The sequence below is a fragment of the Toxorhynchites rutilus genome, chromosome 3 (assembly GCF_029784135.1).
Source record: "Toxorhynchites rutilus septentrionalis strain SRP chromosome 3, ASM2978413v1, whole genome shotgun sequence".
NCBI lineage: Eukaryota > Metazoa > Arthropoda > Insecta > Diptera > Culicidae > Toxorhynchites > Toxorhynchites rutilus.
Window position 1 is genome coordinate 99,801,645 of NC_073746.1, and position 19,805 is coordinate 99,821,449.

At 35.7% G+C, this 19,805-nt stretch overlaps 1 protein-coding gene across 1 annotated transcript in view; it reads left to right on the forward strand.

Moving 5' to 3' along the window:
• LOC129772853 (kinesin-like protein CG14535) overlaps positions 1 to 19,805 on the forward strand; it is a 458,100-nt gene that overhangs the window by 373,894 nt on the left and 64,401 nt on the right. The window contains exon 8 of the mRNA XM_055776367.1: positions 11,443 to 11,649. Within this exon, the coding sequence (XP_055632342.1) occupies positions 11,443 to 11,649 (207 nt within the window). The remainder of the gene's footprint in view (positions 1 to 11,442; positions 11,650 to 19,805) is intronic.

Genomic DNA, 19,805 nt, shown 5'->3' on the forward strand with positions numbered 1-19,805 from the left:
CGGACAATTCCTTCCTCGAGTTCTGCTTTTATCAACACATCTGGCAATCCTTTTTTTTTGTATAGATAGAAGAAGATATAGGAGTGCGTTTCATCACATTAAATTCCATTTCCAGTTTCGAACAAAGATCAATTTCGCTAGCGCAAACATCAAATGGAGTAACAGCACTTGTCACTATGTAATTGTAGAACATATGGGAATTTAATTTTCCGAATTTTTCCTTTTTCCTTCTGAGTTTTCCGAAAATTTTCAATTGTCATGTTTGGAATATTTTTGGTTGAAATATGTGTAATATTTTTATGGGACCTCCTCTCCATTTCAGAGGATGGAGGGGTGTCATGCCATTATAGAAACATTTCTCACACCCAAAAATCCACACATCCCAAATTGTGCTTGATCAGCTTTCGAGTTATGCAGAAATTTGTTTTTCATTTGTATGACAGCCCACCCTAAGAGAGCGAGAGGAGTGTCTAAACACCATAGAAAACATGCCAAATTTGGTTTCGTTTGCTTGATTGATTCTCGAGTAATTCAGAAATTTGTGTTTCATTTGTGTGGCAGCCCCCCCTTAGAGAGGGGAGCGGAGAGTCTAACCATCATAGAAACATTGAGTACACCCTGAAATTTCTATATGCCCAATTTGGTTACATTTGCTTAATTATTTTTCGAGTAATAAAGAAATTTGTGTTTCATTTGTATGACAGGCTAAAGAAGAGAGAAGGGAGTGGAGAGTCTCACCACCATAGAAACATTTATTGCACCCTAAAACCTCAATATGCCTAATTTGGTTTCATTTGCTTGTATAATTCTCGAGTAATGCAGAAATTTGTGTTTCATTTGTATGGCATTTGTATGATACCGCTAAAATACCGATTACTGTATATTTAATACCGATTATGGGGTCCTATACAAAAAAATCTGAATATTTTTTTTGCATTTTTTGCATGATTTTAACCTGAAAAAAATACATATAACCCCAGAGGTTCACCCCCATCACCTACTTTCAATCGAGATTTTAGTATTTTGGTATAAACAATATCCAAATAATCGAGCTTATTTAGTTACGTTATTAAATGACAGATGGTACTTAGTACGCTTCATTGTATCCCACACATGCGCAAGTAACTTCAATTCGACTGAAGTTTGGCGCATCACCGAGAAGCTGGAAGCCTTTTTGGATGAGCACAAAATTACTGAAATTATTCTAATTATATCATTACTCATCGTTACTTATTTTGAATTAATATTTTTTAAACATGGTGAAGCAAACAAGAGAGTGCGCTCTTATTATTATTGTGTTATTATGTGTGTTATTTAATGATTCACCCGGGCAGGACAACGTCATTCATCGATGTCTTGAATTGCGCCAACAATCCCTGGTCAACATATAAGCAACGGTAGAGAGCGAACGAATGCGATTCTTACGACATAATCAACAGAAGCGGCTTGAGGGAGAATACATTTACTAGCGGAACGCTATCATGAGCAACACCGACACACCCTTTGTTATTGCCAGCATAAAACATTTGAATTGCCATGACAGCACGTGTGTTCAAACAAACGAAATGAAGTCTTTAATAAGCTTCGTTACAGCATCACACGTATTCCGTCCAACATTTTGCTGGAGGTATTCGGTTGAATGAGAAAAGCGAGGATTACCTTATATGCAAATATTTAGTTTAGTTAGTCGACAAAATACGCCCTAAGCAAAAGAATAGTGTAATTTCCCATCTACTGATAAACTATTCTCCTGTATTCTGAAATCCGTACGAATCAGAATTACCCGAACGAGTTGCAATTCAAGTTTAATCGGGCTATGCGAATGTGGCAGCCTTGCCATTCAATTCGACATCGAGCTTTGGTGTCCATTTCTGTGAAGCGAAAATGGTAATTAATTTTCGGGTGAAATGAACACGCTTTTAAAGCCCAAAATATAAATGAAAATATGATCCTACCGAAAACAAAAAATGAAAATATCTCTAATATTTGTTCTTTGTAACAGGTAACAGAAAATTCTCTGAAAGTGAGGTAGAGTCTTGAACGAAAATTTTCTCTGATGATGATTTTATATTATGGATAAAATTTTGGCGGAAACTCAAGAAGATTCATAGAAAAATAGTTAAGTTGTGGCTATGTCTTCTAAGTATTTAAACAACATTCATTCAAATTTTAGCAATTTAAAATTGCGTTCATGTCTGCTAATCTGGTAGAGGGTAAATTACACCTCGAAAACGCATTAATTAATTTGATGTTTTTTGTTTCAAGGCAGGGATGTTCATTTTGCGTCAAGGCAGGTGTATTTTCGACCAACTGGACAGCAAGTTAACGAAATTAATATTGATTTTCCTTATTTTATTTTTCCATTTTACGCCAAAAATATATTACTTTTTTTCACTTTACATTTGGCATTGAAGAGATCAAGTATGTCAGTTACGATAATGAAATACATTGAACTAAAACATTTTTTTTTGTTTTTTTGTTCAAATTTTGTCGGGTCCATTTCGCTGTTAGTCATAAACATCATCTCCACATATCCGTTTGATCTTCATCAAAGAATGGACCGTCGTCACACTCGGGTTCGGGAAGATCAATTTCCAACGGTTCAATGCAATAAAAGGTCAAACCTTCAGGATCTGCCCAATATCCACGTGGAATCATTGATCATAATTAATTATTTTTTAGATCGTTAAAACATTTAAATACAATTAAGATACCATAGTTTTTTTTTATTTAACAGCTAAAGTATGCACTAGAAATAAATAAATAAAAATGGCAGAACAACGTTTGCCGGGTCAGCTAGTAAAATACATAACATTTTTCATTATACTAAATTGACATTAAGTACCCGAATCGATTAATGCAAAAATCTCGTTAATCGAGGATAAAATGACTAAAAATTGAGTAATTTTTACGACGTGAAAATTTTTCGGTTTTCAAATTTGTACCCCCAATGTGTTCCCAAAAGACATAGGGTAAGTGATCCAATTATGGAGGAGATATGTCACATATTTGCATGAAATTTGCGTTTTTAAGTGATTCTAGAAACGCTGTAACTTTGTGAAAAACCAGCGCATGAAGATGGGATATACATCATTTTAAAGCTTCATTTGAAGCTTCAAGTTTTGAAGTGTGATACTTGAATGCTTCTTTTTTTTGTGTGTAGGTGTAGTGGATAACAATACTGGAAAGAAAAAAAATAGATTTTTTCTGTTTTTTAAAATTTTGTAGATTAACGCGGTGTTTTATTACCCATGTCAATGAAAAATCCAATTAACCTTATCCATCAGCATTCATATGATTCCAAAAAATCTCCTGTAGGTTATTCTACTACAGAAAAATGTTTTGATAGAATAAAAAAAATCCCTTGTTCTAATGAATACTTTTTCAATAATACGATTATTCTCAAATCAGAATGCAGTTTCGAAAATTCAATAAATTCTGTACAAGGCTAATTATTTATTATTCATTATTCGGCAATTTTTGCCTAATTTTTGCTTTGATCGGTTTTCTTAATTGACTTTCTCTTACGATAACCTTGTCTTCCAGACAGGTTTTGTGCCACATAATTTCAATATGCAAAGAACATCAACCAGTTATTTGTATTCAAAATTTAAAAAAAACTAAGATCTTCCGGGATTATAATCTAAGAGAAGGTATACCTAATTAACTACAAATCAAAAACGATTTAATAAGCATTACAAGTTCCGGTTATGATTTATCTTCTGTTAATAAGAGATTATTGTTTTATTTTTTTCTAATATCTAATATTGTCCGGATAGGCAGAATACCGAATATCCGTTTCATCTCTGGATTAGACTGTTGTTATGTGCTTCCCGGTTGTAAAATAACTGCCGGTTCCTCTTCGTTAGGTCTCTCTGCTAGCTGACAAGAGAATCACAAAGGCGTCAGAGTTGTGATGAGGTTTTCCCTCCCTTCAGTAACTGAACAAAGGGTATTAATCCATTCATCTAAGATTTAATTTTCAACATAGTGGATCAAACAAATATGCTTCGATCGGACACAACATTTCACAACACTACTGAGCGTTCAAAAACGCCCTATGATATGCAATTGCACAGCGTGAAAACGTGAGATACAACCATAATAACATAACAACCATTACATAACAACGTAAAACCATAATAGGAACATATTGCAACTCTGCTTTTCAGTATGAATTGACCGAATCACAACATCAAGAAGGTTGTAATGTATACGTCTACACTGTGTTTGCATCAAAACAGCCACTTCACAGCATAAAAATCTCATTATTTTGATCGCATATTCCTTAGCAAAATGCTAAGAAGCAAGCATCAATTGGACACACTCAAACTAAATGTTTCAGCGAAAGAACAATGTTTCGCATGGAATCAAGTACCAGAATCGACAAAGAAGAGATTTCTGATGTTTAAAAATCGTATTAGAGCCTTTAAAAATAAGATATGTTTTCTAAACTAACAAAAAACTCACTCGTATTACCATAATTGGTACTATTGCGATGATAGGTACTTCTACCCTAGTCCTATTTCAAAAAAAAAAAAAAAAAAATATATATATATATATATATTTATAAAAAAAAATAAAAATTAAAATAACCGTAAGTGATCGTAATCACTCGACGCTCGTCTGCTTTGTCTTCTCATCCACGGGAACATTGAGAATACGAACTTCTACTTTTATGTGTATATTCTCAAATCTATTTGGAACCGATTCAAGCGAAAAATTATGTTGCATTGACCTCTTAAACTAGGCTTAAAGATACTAAAAACCCCATTTGTAATACCCAAACCTCATTGGAAATTAGATCGATTAATCTGATGAATGCACATATTTTGTCCACTGCATTCATTCCTCTCCCCACCAAATACGTTACATCTCCCACAGGAATTGCCGAGCTGCCGCAAATTCATACACCAGATTTTTCAGTGACAATTGGGGTTCGGTTTGGTATCAGCATTGATCTATGGGGAAATTTATGTTATCGCCCAGTGAGCAATTTATTGTCACCCTCTTTTGGTTTTTTTTTATTCAACTCATTTGTCACTCGTGCGGATTAGGTCAACGGTTCGATATTTGAATGTCAGTTCTAAATTGTGACCATGATTATCATTAACTTTACGAATAGGATCCAAAATATTGTAGTTCACAGATAAGAGCAAATGGAAGAAATATGTTTGCCGGGGTGGTGGACTTATCGGTAATTATTCAAATTCGATCGGAGTCATCCCTCGACAATGGTTACAGAATGTATTTGTTTGCATGTCCTTCCATTAACATATGTTCGTCGGGAAAGCTTCGCTTGAAAATGTCACCGGAAACAGCGGCGACCGAATGTACACTTTTCCATGGACAGACACTCATCCGATATGCCTCGGGCCGCTCGGATGCGCTGAAAAACTTCCCGAGTAAATTTCCGCTCTCCGGTTGAATGGTTGAGTGGAATGGGCAGCTGGTCCAAGCGATACAAAACTTTGTTATTTAGCGCGGTAAAAGTGTTGGCATAAGAACCCCCAATGATTTTTATACTCGGCAGCACCGGCTCTTACCGGGGAGCCAGGACGAAGTTGTTGGTGGGGACAGCACAGCGGCGAACAACCGAATGTCGGTTCAGTTGGAACGACAGGGCGGTGGATGCGGTGGGTAGGATTTGATAGTCCGGAAAGATAGCTTAGCCGGAAGATATTTATGCACTTTGTTTTGGAGTGGTTAAGCTATTTTCTCCTGTCACCTTTATCGGAACGTACAGACAAAATGTGCGGGAACTTAAACTCCTCTGGGAGCTGATACCGTATGGCGCGCTGTCAGGAAGACAACGTCAGCTCTGCTACCTTCGCCGCTCGGAGTGAGACACGATTATCGCATCAAGCGAGACATGTTGGAGCGGTTTTTGGTCACTGGGGATTCCTCCCTGGCGGAATGGAATGACACAAACTGCAAAACAGTGGTGTCTGACAGTAGTTTCCTATTTGTCTGGCAGTAGTTATGTTTCATGGTTTTATTATTTGCATCGAACATTTTGATGTTTCGAAAAAAAATCACGGAACAGCGGATGAAACGAGTATAATCGAAGATACGCCACGAGTACTCTTTCAAACCTCCAGAAGACCGCGACAATCCTATAAACGTCTATCCCAATTCCATTTGTTTCATAAATTTTTCCAGTAAGGCCTTTCACTATTGAAATATCTTTGATTGTACAAAAATTATTATTTCAACCTTGACAATCAACATTTCAAGGATGGATGATTAAACAAAATGATGGATAGGCAGTTTTCAAAACATGATTAACGTATGTACAATTGCTCCATCCAAGCGTTACGTGACAACGTTTAGACTCCCTAAAAACATTTTTTTTTCTCGTTTTCAAGTATAAAACACCAGATTTCCAAAAAGTAAACGTTGTAAGAATACAATTGAGAAAATTTCTTACAAGAAACATCAGTTGGAGAATATTTTATAGTTGAATTGACGTGAAAACACCTGACTTTTTGCGGTTTTGTGATTTCGTCAAGAATCATATAGTATACATGGAATATTTATTGGACGGTCATATTTTTACCATGTATGTGTATTGCAATTATTTTGCCACCAAAGTATGGAAACGATAATTACAAATTGTTCATTCCGGAAGTACGCATAGGACTTTATACTTCTGGTACAATTTGCGATGAAGTGCTGCTCTAATTTAGTCTAAACTCAGATTGATCGGCTAAAAAAATGGCTGAACGTATCAATATGGAACATTCACATGGTTTTTGGGAATACATTAGGATACACATTTTTCTGCTGATGTTAAAACCTACTATAATATTTGTAAAATTACAAAATATTTTTATTACTATATTTATTAAAATCGATGCGAAGATTCAAATATTTTTAATATCGCCAAAACATTAAATTAACCTTGTACGGAATTTATTGATGTTTTCAAAGCCGCCTTCCTATTTGTGGCATGATCATTATTTATTGCATTAATCGTCCTTAAAGACGAAGGGCAATTTTTCATTCAAACGTAAACGTCTCTGTCAGACACATTCTGGGGATCAAATGAAAGCCGGTTGATTAGGCTATTTGGATCTGCTACTGTCTTGGTTAGTAAGATACTGTGTCCTACATAAACTTTGAAAAACAAAAACATCGAGAATTATTTCGACCCGATATATTCGTCTATTATAATTAATCACATCAAGACGAAAACATATTCCTGATAAAAATATGTCACCCTTCTAAACTCGTCTCTACCGCGAGTAATCGGTTTCTACCTTATTAACAATAGAATTAAGGAAAATTTTTCATGGATATATAGATATAATTAATATGTTTAGTTAAGAATTCGGCTCCTTTAAACTTATGTAATTGAGCCTGTAAAAATAAACGAATTAATAAAAAAAAAGACGAAAATAAAACCGTACAATGTTCTAAAACGGGAGTGTTGAATCTTTAAAATTACTTACATCTCATTATCTTGTGTTGGTTTTTGACGAGGTTACAGCCAATCAAACAATCAATGTTAACCGATGGTCCAAAATTTTTTTTTTTCTTTTTTTTCCAAAAATGACTTTCTTCAAAATTTTAATACTTTTGAACTACTGGACCGATTCAGATGATTGATATATCAAATTAAAGCCAATTAGCTTTTTTGAAAAAATGACATATCTGCCAATTAATTGAATTCTAGTCGCATACATCCAGTCAAGTCGCATAGAAATATTGAACGAAGACCGAAAACATGTTAACTTTGAAAAATCATAACTTAAAAATGAAAAATAACACATTTCTAATTTTTGGATATGTTATGTAAAAAAAACCTCAGCTTTTAAGAAAAAATATTAAAAAATATAACATCCTTGGTCCCGAAACCATGTAAACTATAAAAAAAACTAATACAATAAATAATTACGAAATCAAAATCCATTTTTTCGCAAGTCTAATGTTTTTCAAAAAAGACTATATAATTGATTTTAATTTTATGTGTCGATCATCTGAATCGGTCCTGAAGATCAAAAGTTATGAATTTTTGTGTTGAAAAAAAAAACAGATTTTTCGAACCATCGGTTAACTTTGAAAAATCGTAACCTAAAAACGCCTCTCTGGTTTCGTCTGCCATACAAATGAAACACAAATCTCTGCATCACTCGAGAACTAGTCGAGTAAATGGAGCTAATGGAGGATTTGTTGCTGCCATATGAATGAAGCATAAATTTTGGCATATCTCAAGAATTAACTAGACAAACGGAACAAAATTTGGCATGTGGAGGTTTTAGGGTGCCATAAATGTTTCTATGGTGGTTGTACACATAAATGTTACTATGGTGGCCTTTCCTCCTCTCTAAGGGGAAGGCTGCCAACACAAATTTGTGTTTGTGTCAAAAAGTGGAATGGATTTTAATGTGATAAAACGCACTTCCATATCTTCTTCTACCCATATAAATAAAAATGGATCGCCGAATGTAAGAGCAAAACTCAAGGAAAGAATTGTCCGATTTAGGGGTGTCTTTATTCTATCATATTTATTCCATGTAACGGAGAAACATGTTATTTGCAAGTGGTTTAAAACATCATGAACGAGGATTGTGTTTGAAAATAATCTGATATTGTAATGACGGGTTTTGGTAGAAGTACTAGGAATTTTATAGTAAAAGGTAATTTCAAAGGGTCGATTAGAAGATCAATCAATGAGCAGTTCTGCGATTGGACCCATGAACGTGCGCTTATCAAGAAAACGTAGATGTGATAACGAAAAATAAATTTTGGGCGGGACGAAGTTTGCCGGGTCAGCTAGTCAAATATAATTATGTATCGAATAAAACAAAATATCGGATAATTGCTGTGTAGTAAACTGCAGTAAAAGTAACATTATAATGCAAATATTCGCAGGAGAAGATCAAGGTATCATCAATGAAATCCGGAAAAAATGTATATTTTTACAATAAACTTCTTGGTCAATTTTAGTGGAAAAATCGATGAATAGAAAGCAACCGCGGCTATTAATCAACCAAAGCTATTAGAGATCATTTGAGTTCAAATTATTAGATAAATTATAGGAATGAAGGATCGCTGCACTGAGTCTTTATCTTCTGAATTTAAACGTATTTACTTGAATGACATTTTATCCTGATTGAAGGATGTAAACAAAGTATAAAAAAACAAATCTAAAATTGAACGCAGGTACAATACAATTATTTTCTTGAAAAAAAAATGTTTTCAATTGAATCTACGAGTTGCGTTTAGTATCGGATTAGAAAAATTAAGAAGAAGTCGGGGTGGTGTCGCAGTATAAAAAAACGTCTCGGTTACTACGGAAGAATTTTCGGCATTAATTAATCCGCGCACGTCGATGGTCAGAAATCAACTCTATATTCTTTGTTAACCGACTAGCTTATATAATAACCTAAATTAGCTTAAACTCAAACTCAAGCCATCGACGGTGTTATACGCAAAGCGTACATGCGGCGAGAGACAGAAAGTAAACAAGGAAAAGTGTCGGATAGCAATAATATTTTATGACCCAGTGAGGAATGGATACGAAGCAAAAAATTTGGTTCTGGGTCGCTTGAATGCAATGTTTTTAACTTTGCTTTCTAGGAAGTATCGTTTTTGGGATTACTGGAAATAATGCATGATGAAAATGCATAGGGATGCTACAGTGTTCCTAAACCGTCCTCCAAAAGGTGGTCCTACAACGACCCCCAGTTTTGACTTCGTAAATATATAACACCTTCACTCAAGCGCTTGCCATCAATGGCTCACACAAGCCTGGCTCACCGGGCGGCGCTCACTTCCGATGGAACGCAGGTACCGTTTTCACTTATGTATAACCTGTTTGGATCAAATTCCGAGCAGTTCATTTTAAAAACTGAATTTACTGAACATTAATGTTATAAATACCGACACTTTGTAATAATAACTTGAAATGCTTAATGCCCTGATGATATAACTAAAGGGTTACTCTAAAGCATCAATTGTGATATTAAGTTTATAGTTATTTCATTAGGACATTAAGCTTCTCAAGTTATTTTCTACAGAGTATCCGAAATATGATTCAGAACGGTTATTTGATAATGGAAACCCCGTGACCCTAATTTTTTGCTAAGAGAACCCCAGGTATAAAAATGTTTAAACTTAATTTCATCTGATAAACTAAAAAATGCTCAATTTCAAATTACTTTTTTTTTCAAACGCTCGTTTCGAAACAAATAAATAAAATCTAGTTCTACCCACTGCTCTTCAAACAAGTATTAAATTATTCATTCAATGGTATATAGACATTTTGGTTCAGTAAGTGCAGAGCTGTCTCAAGAAAAATAGCCAGAGCTTAAAATATTTTAAATATATTTATGTAGTTATTCAAACGCGCTTTCAAAGGTTGGTACATAGAGACTAAATTTGTTTCGAAGAATTCATATTATGTGTTTATTTAAGTAGCGTTATAAATTTTCTCCTAAAATTGGATCTAAAATTTGGAATTTTTGGTACATAACCTCATGGAAAAGGTCAATTATTGCTTTGACGAGAGAAAAAAGAAAGGGATAGCTCCAAGCAGTGTTGAAAAAAATCGTCATCGCTAAGCTCAAATGCATATCTTTTCGGGCTAAGTTTCATCGAAAACCTATCGATGAAACTTAGCCCGAAAATCCTAACGAAAATCAAAATGACAGATCCAGACAACCAGTGAATATGAGCAAATGAACTTTTGTTCTTCGGTATGTTTTGAAGTTATTTTTTCACCCAGTGTCATTTTCATATTGATAATTCGAGACGTCAGAATTGAATCTCATTTTAGCTAAATGAATATCAGCTGTTGTTTACTTTTAACCTGAGGCTGTGTGCGGATGGTTTTCATTTAGTTCGAACTTTTATTGTATTGCAGCTTGAAATATAATAAATACAGCGCTTAGGGATCGTTCGCGGTTTTTTGCTTGTCTCTATCCAAATGTTTTATGAGCCCGTGCTGCTTTGCAGCTGCCGGATGCCGTGTTAGGAAAATTCACTGCCAGAGCGAATATCATTTCGAATGTGATGAATATCAATTTGCTTTTGATATTTGAAGTATGAATAACAGCGAAGTTATGAACCCCACTCAATGCCGCATTCATTCATTATATGAAAAAAATGAACTCGTTTGTAATTGTCATCAATATAACGAGGGAAGTGTGTTCCAAACTGAAAAAAAAGTCATTTACACTGAAATAAAATCATATTCGTTACTCGTGAATATTTGTTGATATTCTAAGACACTGTTTCCAAGTACTAGTGTTCGGTATCGTTTTTATAAAAATAACATTCATTTACAATTTTCATGCCAAAGAATATTAGGTGAATTGATCGTAACAGTTTTCTGCATCATCCTCACAACTACATTAAAACCCCAACAGATAACAGCAAAACTATTTGTTCACCGTTTTTATCCTCTTTTCTCTCTTTTTTTCATCCCCACCACAGGACAATCTCGCACCATGTTCGGAGCGCTGACCTCGCCCCCGTCCGAACTCGGCGCCATTCCGTGTGCCATCGCCTGGCTGTACAAGGGAATTAATGAGAAACGTCAGAAATCAGGTGCGAGATTCTCGGTCCGTGTCAGTGCTCTAGGCGTGAACGCAACCAAACCAGGATCATCGTCTAGGGATTTGCTCGCCGGCCATGCGACAGGTAATTAATCACATCCGCCACCGGTATGGCGATTCTGTTGGAGGAACTCTTTCTCCGCATTCGTTCGACAAGGACAGCACTGTGTGAGCTTGTAGTTTCGCGACCAATTTGCAGTTGTCGATCCCGCTCCCGGTTCCTCCCACGGAACATCCATACGCTGATATCGCACGCTTCGAAACCCATTTATTATAACTTTATAAATGTCACAACTTTGCACCGGCCTCGGCGCTGGGCGGCGGCGGGATGATGCCGACTTCTGATCGCTGGCCGTATGTTCAGTTTACTTTTTCCTCTATGTTGACACGTGCAGTCTGTGGGCAGGACATGGCGGGCGTGGCGGTGAAGCAGGAAATGAGGTTGACAATTTGCTCGGCAACATGTTATACATTTATTATCGTTTGTACAAATCGGAGCCAGGATTTGGATCCTCCCGCGCCCCTCACTCATGGGTCCGACGCTGGACTAGGGCAGATATGAAAGTTAATTTATTCATCATACATTCAAGCAGACAGATGATAGTTAGTGGTGGTTTGCGAAACGGCAGCAGGTCAATATTGGCTGGACGCACAATGCACGAAGGGAATTGAAAGCTCAACGCTGCCCAGCGCAGAACTACAAATCAATGTTATGAACGAACGCTTAAGCTTGTTAATTAATTGATTGAAACAGCTCTCGGTATTTATTTTAATTGATTTAAGATTCGGAATGAGATAAAGTCATTAGTTGCATTCCGAAGCGGGGCCTATTCATGCGGTTGATTACGTGTTAATTAGTCTCATTATCCACGAGTGAAGCGCAGGTCGTGGCGTCTTGTAGCTGCCACATATTATCGAATGCTAACGATGTCGATATCCACATGTGGAGCAAAATAGTTCGCACACAGCAAACCCAGATCAGCTTCTGCTGAGTCGAACATACAGTCAATTGGCCTCGCGTAACGAAACCACATCCATCCCGCACTTTTTTCCATGGTGACTTACATTTGTTAGTTGCAACGTATTAATCCTCAGCCAAGGCTTCAGTTTGACCTAGTTCATCACCGGCATTCCGGTGATAATGGCACATTGTTGGATTCCGCATCGTTCGCAGTATAATGATAATGATGTCGGGGTAGCATGACGACGATGATGATGATGGCGGCGGTTCCAGCTTTTACCGGGTTATCGTAGAGAAATGAATGTGAAGATACTGGCAGCTTTATGAGATCACCTGCCAGCGCGTTCCATTCGACGAGGTGAATTTAACCCAACAGGAACGACTTCCTCTTCTATTTCATTCCCCCTAGTCATGGGCTGAACCCTACGTATCGATCCGGTGTATTACAGCTTCTGTTGAGCACTATAGTTTCTCAGATATGCCATTTGCAATTAACACCTTTACTGCGGTTACCGTTCACTTAAAGTGGTCCAGATTAGCATTGAATCACTTGCTGCAATAAAATTAGTTCACTATACATGGTTCGCTTTTTCTTGGACTCTTTAGCATCAGGATTTAGGACTATATCATAAATTCACATCTATCTACCATAAAATTATCAATAATTGCTACAATTAATAGCTCCAGGAGTATTTAAGTATTAAATCGACGCCTGATTTAGTGTAATCGTCTTTTTGGCGAAGTCCACGAATTATCACGATTGCTCAATCCAAAATACTCGCTGAACTGACATATGAGTATCGAGAAGCGAAAATAATCACTCCGTTGTTCAGAAATTGAAAAATTCACAAATCTATTGAGCAATTCTAAATGAGGGGCTCAGAATGCAAGGGGTGTAAGTGACTTGATCGATTTCTCTTCGTAAACTTTTTATTTAGTAAATAGCTCAACTACAAAAACGGGGTGGGGGTGGAGTGTCTAACCACCATAGAAACATTTATAGCACCCTAAAACCTTCACGTGCCAAATATGGTTTCGTTTGCTTGTTTATTTCTCGAGTAATGCAGAAATTTGTGTTTCATTTGTGTGGTAGCACCTCCCCCCCTCCCCTTAGAGAGGGGGGTGGGGTCTCAAACTATCACGAAAACCTTCCCCGGCCCCTACATACCAATTTGCATGTCGATCGGTTCAGTAGTTTCCGAGTCTATAAGAATCAGACAGGCAGACAGACAGACAGACAGATAGACAGACAGAAATCCATTTTCATATATATATATATATATATATATATATATATATATATGTGTGTGTGTTTGTCGTTTTATACCGTCATGTTGATGAAATTTTATGAATTTGCTTCTAATTTTCAACAACTTTTCCAAATCCATCATTAGGTAAAAATATATGTTTAGGAGTTACGTCGAAAAACATTTGAAGACATGGGGGTTAAAATTCATGAACATAACATCAGTAAAAAAATTATTTGAAAATTCAAAAAAAATTGATGTTCCACAAAGTTTGTCAAAAATAGTATTACCATCTTGGACTCATTTTTTTTATTTTCCACATGACTTCTATTTTATACAAGAAATTTATTTAAAACCCATATTTTAGACATTGCAAATTTTTTCGGTACTACTTATAGTTTTTAAGACATAAATTACAAAGATTTCTCTTACTAAAATACGATTTTTCACAAGTTACACTTGAGTCAAAAAATTCTTAATTGCTGTGGAAAACTCATATTTCATATTTCCTCCAACCCAAACGGAATACAAACATTCGTTCGAATCAAAAATAAAAGTTTTTAAAATCGGCATTCTCAGTTCGCTTTCATTTGGAATTGCACCCAACTTAATAAATAAATTGTAAAATGGTTCAGCGGGAAGAATTAAATATACAAATCTCAGGTAGGAGAAAATTACTTACTAAGTGCACATTCATTGGTCCAATCGCAGAACTGTTCCATTGTTTGACCTTCTTATCTACTCTTTAAAATTATTTTTTACTATAAAATTTCAGTACTTCTACCAAAACTCGACATTATAATATCAGATTATTTTCAGACACAATTCTCGCGCAAGATTTTTCATCCACTTGCAAATAGCATGTTTCTCCGTTGCATGGAATAAATGTTTGATACAGAAAATATGACAGAATAAATACAGCCCTAAATTGGGCAATTCCTTTCTCGAGTGTTGCTCTTATCAACACATTCGGTGATCCATTTTTAGATAGAAGACGATATAGTAGTGCGTTTCCATTTCCACTTTCGAACGAAGATCAATTTCGTTACCGCAAACATCAAATGGACTAACAACGCTTGTCAATATGTAATTGAACACATGTGAATTGAATTTTTAGCTCCATTTGCTTGATTAGTTTTCGAGTTATGCAGAAATTTGCCTTTCATTTGTATGGCAGCTCCCTTTTAGAGAGGGGTTGGAGTGTCTAACCACCGTAAAAACATTTATTGCATTCTAAAACCTCCACACGCCAAATTTGGTTTCATTTGCTTGATTAATTCTCGAGTTATGCAGAAATTTGCCTTTCATTTGTATGGCAGCTCTCCCTTAGAGATGGGGAGGAGTATCTACCCACAATAGAAACATTTATTGCACCCTAAAACCTCCACATGTCAAATTTAGTTTCATTTGCTTGATTAATTCACGAGTAATGCAGAAATTTGTGTTTCATTTGTATCGCAGCCCCCTTTAAGATAGGGGGAGGAGTATCTAGTCGCCATAGAATCATTTATCGCACTCTAAAACCTCCACATGCCAAATTTGGATTCATTTGCTATTTCCGATTTCATAAGAATCAGACAGACAGACAGAAATTCATTTTAATAGATATAGATTTGGATGATGTACAAACTTGCAATACAATGTATCAATACCTTTGACTCCTACTGTGTACAACTAGCTGGCTTTCCGTTAAAATTGTAAATGAAAACATAAAAGGAATCTACAAAGAGTAGCTTGATATAAACTTTTGTCTTCAGAAAATAAGGTTCTCAATGTTATTGAGTATTTTTTGGGGTATTTTTCGTTACGTGAGTATTTCACCATCACTTCTCTTCCAGTTTATCGAATCAACGGTGAAGTTTTCTCATTTTCACTCCAAAAATATTGATGAAAATAAAATACTAATCAAGTCGGGTAAGACGGACTCTCCACCGACTAAAGACAAACAATTAGTTTTAAAAACAATTTGATTTTCTCTTCCTTCTTTTTTAACAAATGTCCACTAACTACGTTTGCGAGTGCATCCACATATCATGGACGAATCAGCAGAGCGATTTTAAAACGTAATCCGAATTTGTCATTCCGAATACCGGAAGCTATTTTAGACATGAAAAAAAGAGAAAAGTTACAAGTCCTTCTAGTCTAGTCTAGCCTTTTTGTTCAATCATTTTTAAGGCATATTTGAAGACCTCCAAAACTTATCGAGTACATAAACTTGCATTTTCAGTTAGTGTCCATTTTTCCCATCCCAGATATCAGTCTTTCCCGCCAAGTGTCCGTCTTTCCCGACTCAATCTTATTTTTTCAAAGATACCGGACGCATTCATTTCGCAAAATTTCTGCCTCAAAGAGGAATTATATTACAAAAGCAGACCTAGACTATCAATTAGGGGTGAGATATGTGAATTTGTGAATATGAATATGAAGATATGTGAATTTATTTTTTATGTGAAATTCACGAAAAAAATCAACGTTTATTCAAGGTATACGTCTTTACCACCCTTCCCCTATATATTTGACAGAATGTATTTTTTTTTTATTTGACTTCAACATTTTCAATGTTATCGCTGAATCATTAATTTATGGCCCTTGAGGAGGCGATCTGGCGTAGTGGTAACATCCATACCACTCACGCTAAAGGTCACGAGTTCAATTCTCACTCCCGACATTCTTCCGAAATGGAAGTAAAGTGACGAACCAGTCAAAAGTGTTGAAAGTCACTATAATGCATAAAGAAAAAAAAAATTATGGCCGGAGATGAACACAACAAAATGAAGACAGCTCATTGAACGATCCGTTCTCGAGTTATACGTATGTCTCTATGCTTTCTAAATAAGATTGTGTATCTCGAAAATAGTTTTCAGTTTTCATAATGAATTGAGAAAATTCTGATGTAAATATCGAATAGAGGTATTTCGAGATATACACATTTTCTTTTTCCTAGAGAGATCGTTGGTTTCCAAAAATTTGTCGAACACAACATTTAAATCAACATCAAAATGGCTATAATTGTGATTTTGGGCAGTCCAGTGTACGCACATAATTTTAAGAAAATAACTCTGAATATTCACCAGAATGTAAAAAATACCCGAATGCATCATTTATCCGAATGTACTATTTACAACTATATATTCATAATTATTGATTGTATTTTTTTATTGTTTTCATGATCTCGGGACGAAGGGCGCCATATTTTTTATTATCTTTTTTCTTGAAAGCTTTTTTTACATAACATATCCAAATATCAGAGAGGTGTTTTCATCGTTTTTATGTCATGATATTTTAAAACTAACCGATGGTTCGAAAAAACATTTTTTTCATCTTTTTCAAGAAATGAAAGATTCATAACTTTTGAAACACTAGAGTGATTCAGATGATCGATAAATCAAGTTGAAGCCAATAAGATTTTTTTTTAAATATTACACTTGCAAAAAAAATGGATTTTGTTTTCATATTTATTGATTGTATTTGTTTTTTATAGTTTACATGGTTTCGGGACCAATGGCGCTATATTTTTTATACTTTTTCTTGAAAGCTGAGATTTTTTAAATAACATTAAAAAATCGAATAGATGTTTTTTCGTTTTGAATTTATGAGCTTTTAACTTTTTGCGGTGGTTTATCTGCTCTCAGCCACCGCAACAATGAATCACACTAAATGCTTTATATGAATTTTTTGAAAGGCGTTTTCGGAAAAAAAGGAAAATTTGATTCGTTTAACTTTGAAAAATCATAACTTCAAAACGAAAAAGAACGTCTCTCTCAAACTTTAATGACGATTTCCGTCATCTCTTTCCATTCCTTTTATTTTGTCGATGTTTTCATCAGTTGAAGAGGTTCATCTCTTTTCGTCCGTCTTTGAGCTTGAGCTTGAGCTTGAGCTTGGGTAGACTGTACAATTCGTAGTTGCTCTCCGTGATTGACCTGAACCAACCAAATTGCACAAAGAACACACAGAATGACGCTTGGGACTAGCAAATCATTCTCGTTGTGCAATTTTCGGTGATTCGAGCTTTAAATGGTCAATAACGACGCCGGCCACGTCCTTACAGTCACCAGGGGAGGGGAAGGAATGTTAGTATGATATTCGCCGCCCGAAAGCCAGAAGGGTCGCCTCTATAGCGTGGTTCCCTAGCGTTTATCATGGGAAGGATGTGTGTTAGTGGGTAGGGTAAAAAATCAGGATTCGCTGTGGTAGGTGATGAGATGTGTATGTGTATGCGGACTTTCAACCACTCGACGAAGCGATATCCTGAAAATCGATTATGTTTCGATTACCCGAAGGCCGAACGATATATTTTGGGTTCATTGTGTGTCTAACTTTTCAATTATTCATATATTTTGACACCCAACGACGGAGGTTACCGGGAAACTCCTCTATAATAAAAATGAACTTACAATACACCTATAGTTTCTAATTATGAAATATTTTTATTCCCGACGACGGAGGATTCATGGGACCTCTTTTCGTCCGTCTTTGAATGCATTATATCATATTTAACGATATAACACAGCGAGATTCTAGAGCGTTTACGATAAACTCGAATACCATTTATCTAAATAGAACGTTTACCCGAATCGTTAATAAAATAATAAATGAGAAAGGAAAAGAAAGGAAATATTAAAAAAAAACTTTTTTTTCATAATTATGATAATAAATTATAATCAGTTGAACATGGCACGACAAAGAAGCTCACTTGTCAAGGAAGTAATTGATTATTGAATTAATATATTCACGTTTGTTAAATCCAATTCAAATATTTAGACTAAAAAAGCTATGTTCGAAAGAAAGGTTCATGTATAAGAAGGAAAAAATCCTTTAAAATATTATTTTTTTGGTACTAATGTAGTAACGCAACCGCAGCGCAATTTCTATTTCAATTTTTTTTTTCCGTAATCTAATTTATTCTGAGAACAATGTAATAGGGGCGAAGACCCCATCAAAAAATTTGCTTTGAAATATGAATAATATATTTCATAGCGAAAATTAACCATGCAAACATATGTCATCCGACGCTCGGTCCAACCTAATGAAATTATCGTATTGCGCTGCGATTGCATTAATACTTGAGTACCATTTTCTTTTCTCACCAACTTTTTACTCATTTATCTCATTTTCGAAAACAAAATCCAGAGCCCGTATTCATTTCCAAATGGCCTCTCAGACGGCTCGTACACCGAAACAATGAAAAACTAGTAAGCAGCAATACGCAACATGCAACAGGCAACATATATTGTTGTACTTTGCATACCAAAGCAAAAAAAAACGCCTGACACTATGCAAACAATCTGCTTAATGAACGAAACTCGCCAAATTATGAGCGATCAGTTGCTTTTCAACCGACACGTCGTGTTGCTATCGATAGATGTTGCTCTACAAAGGCGATACAGTCAACCCCTCCTAAAACGCGATGAGTGCGTACCGCGTTATATGGAAACTCGGATTTTACATACAAATCAGGTTAATCCGTAGCGCGTTGTCTACCGCGTTGTCTACCGTCTACCCATCTACCGTGTTGTATGGAAACCGCGCTGTAAGAAACTCAGAATAAGTACAAATCACATCATTCGTACCGCGTAGTATGGAGACCAATGAGAGATCATAAAAGGAAATGATGAAAAAATAAAATAAAAAGTAGAAGGGTCTGAGCCTAGGGGCACGGACGGAAGTATGACAGGACTGTAATTGTTCAGAACAGTTGTTTTTTTAAATGTAACTCTTTCCATTGTTCAGAAATCTGTTAGTTTCATTCATTTGAAACTCTATATAGTAGTCCTGAAAAGGCCGGAAACCGTCAAACGGTTTGTAACGGTTTGTACTCATAATCGAGAGCAGTAGCTTTTTCGGTGGAATAATGTTCGTTTGCAGATTATCACATTCAAGTCGTATTGGTTGTACTGCTCGAATTAATCATAGAAGGAATTGAATCATTAAGAATTATGAATACGAGTCATGAAGATTAACCCTTTGCGGTCGTTTGTCTGCTCTCAGTCACCACAGCAAGGAATCATACTAAATACATCATTAAAGGAT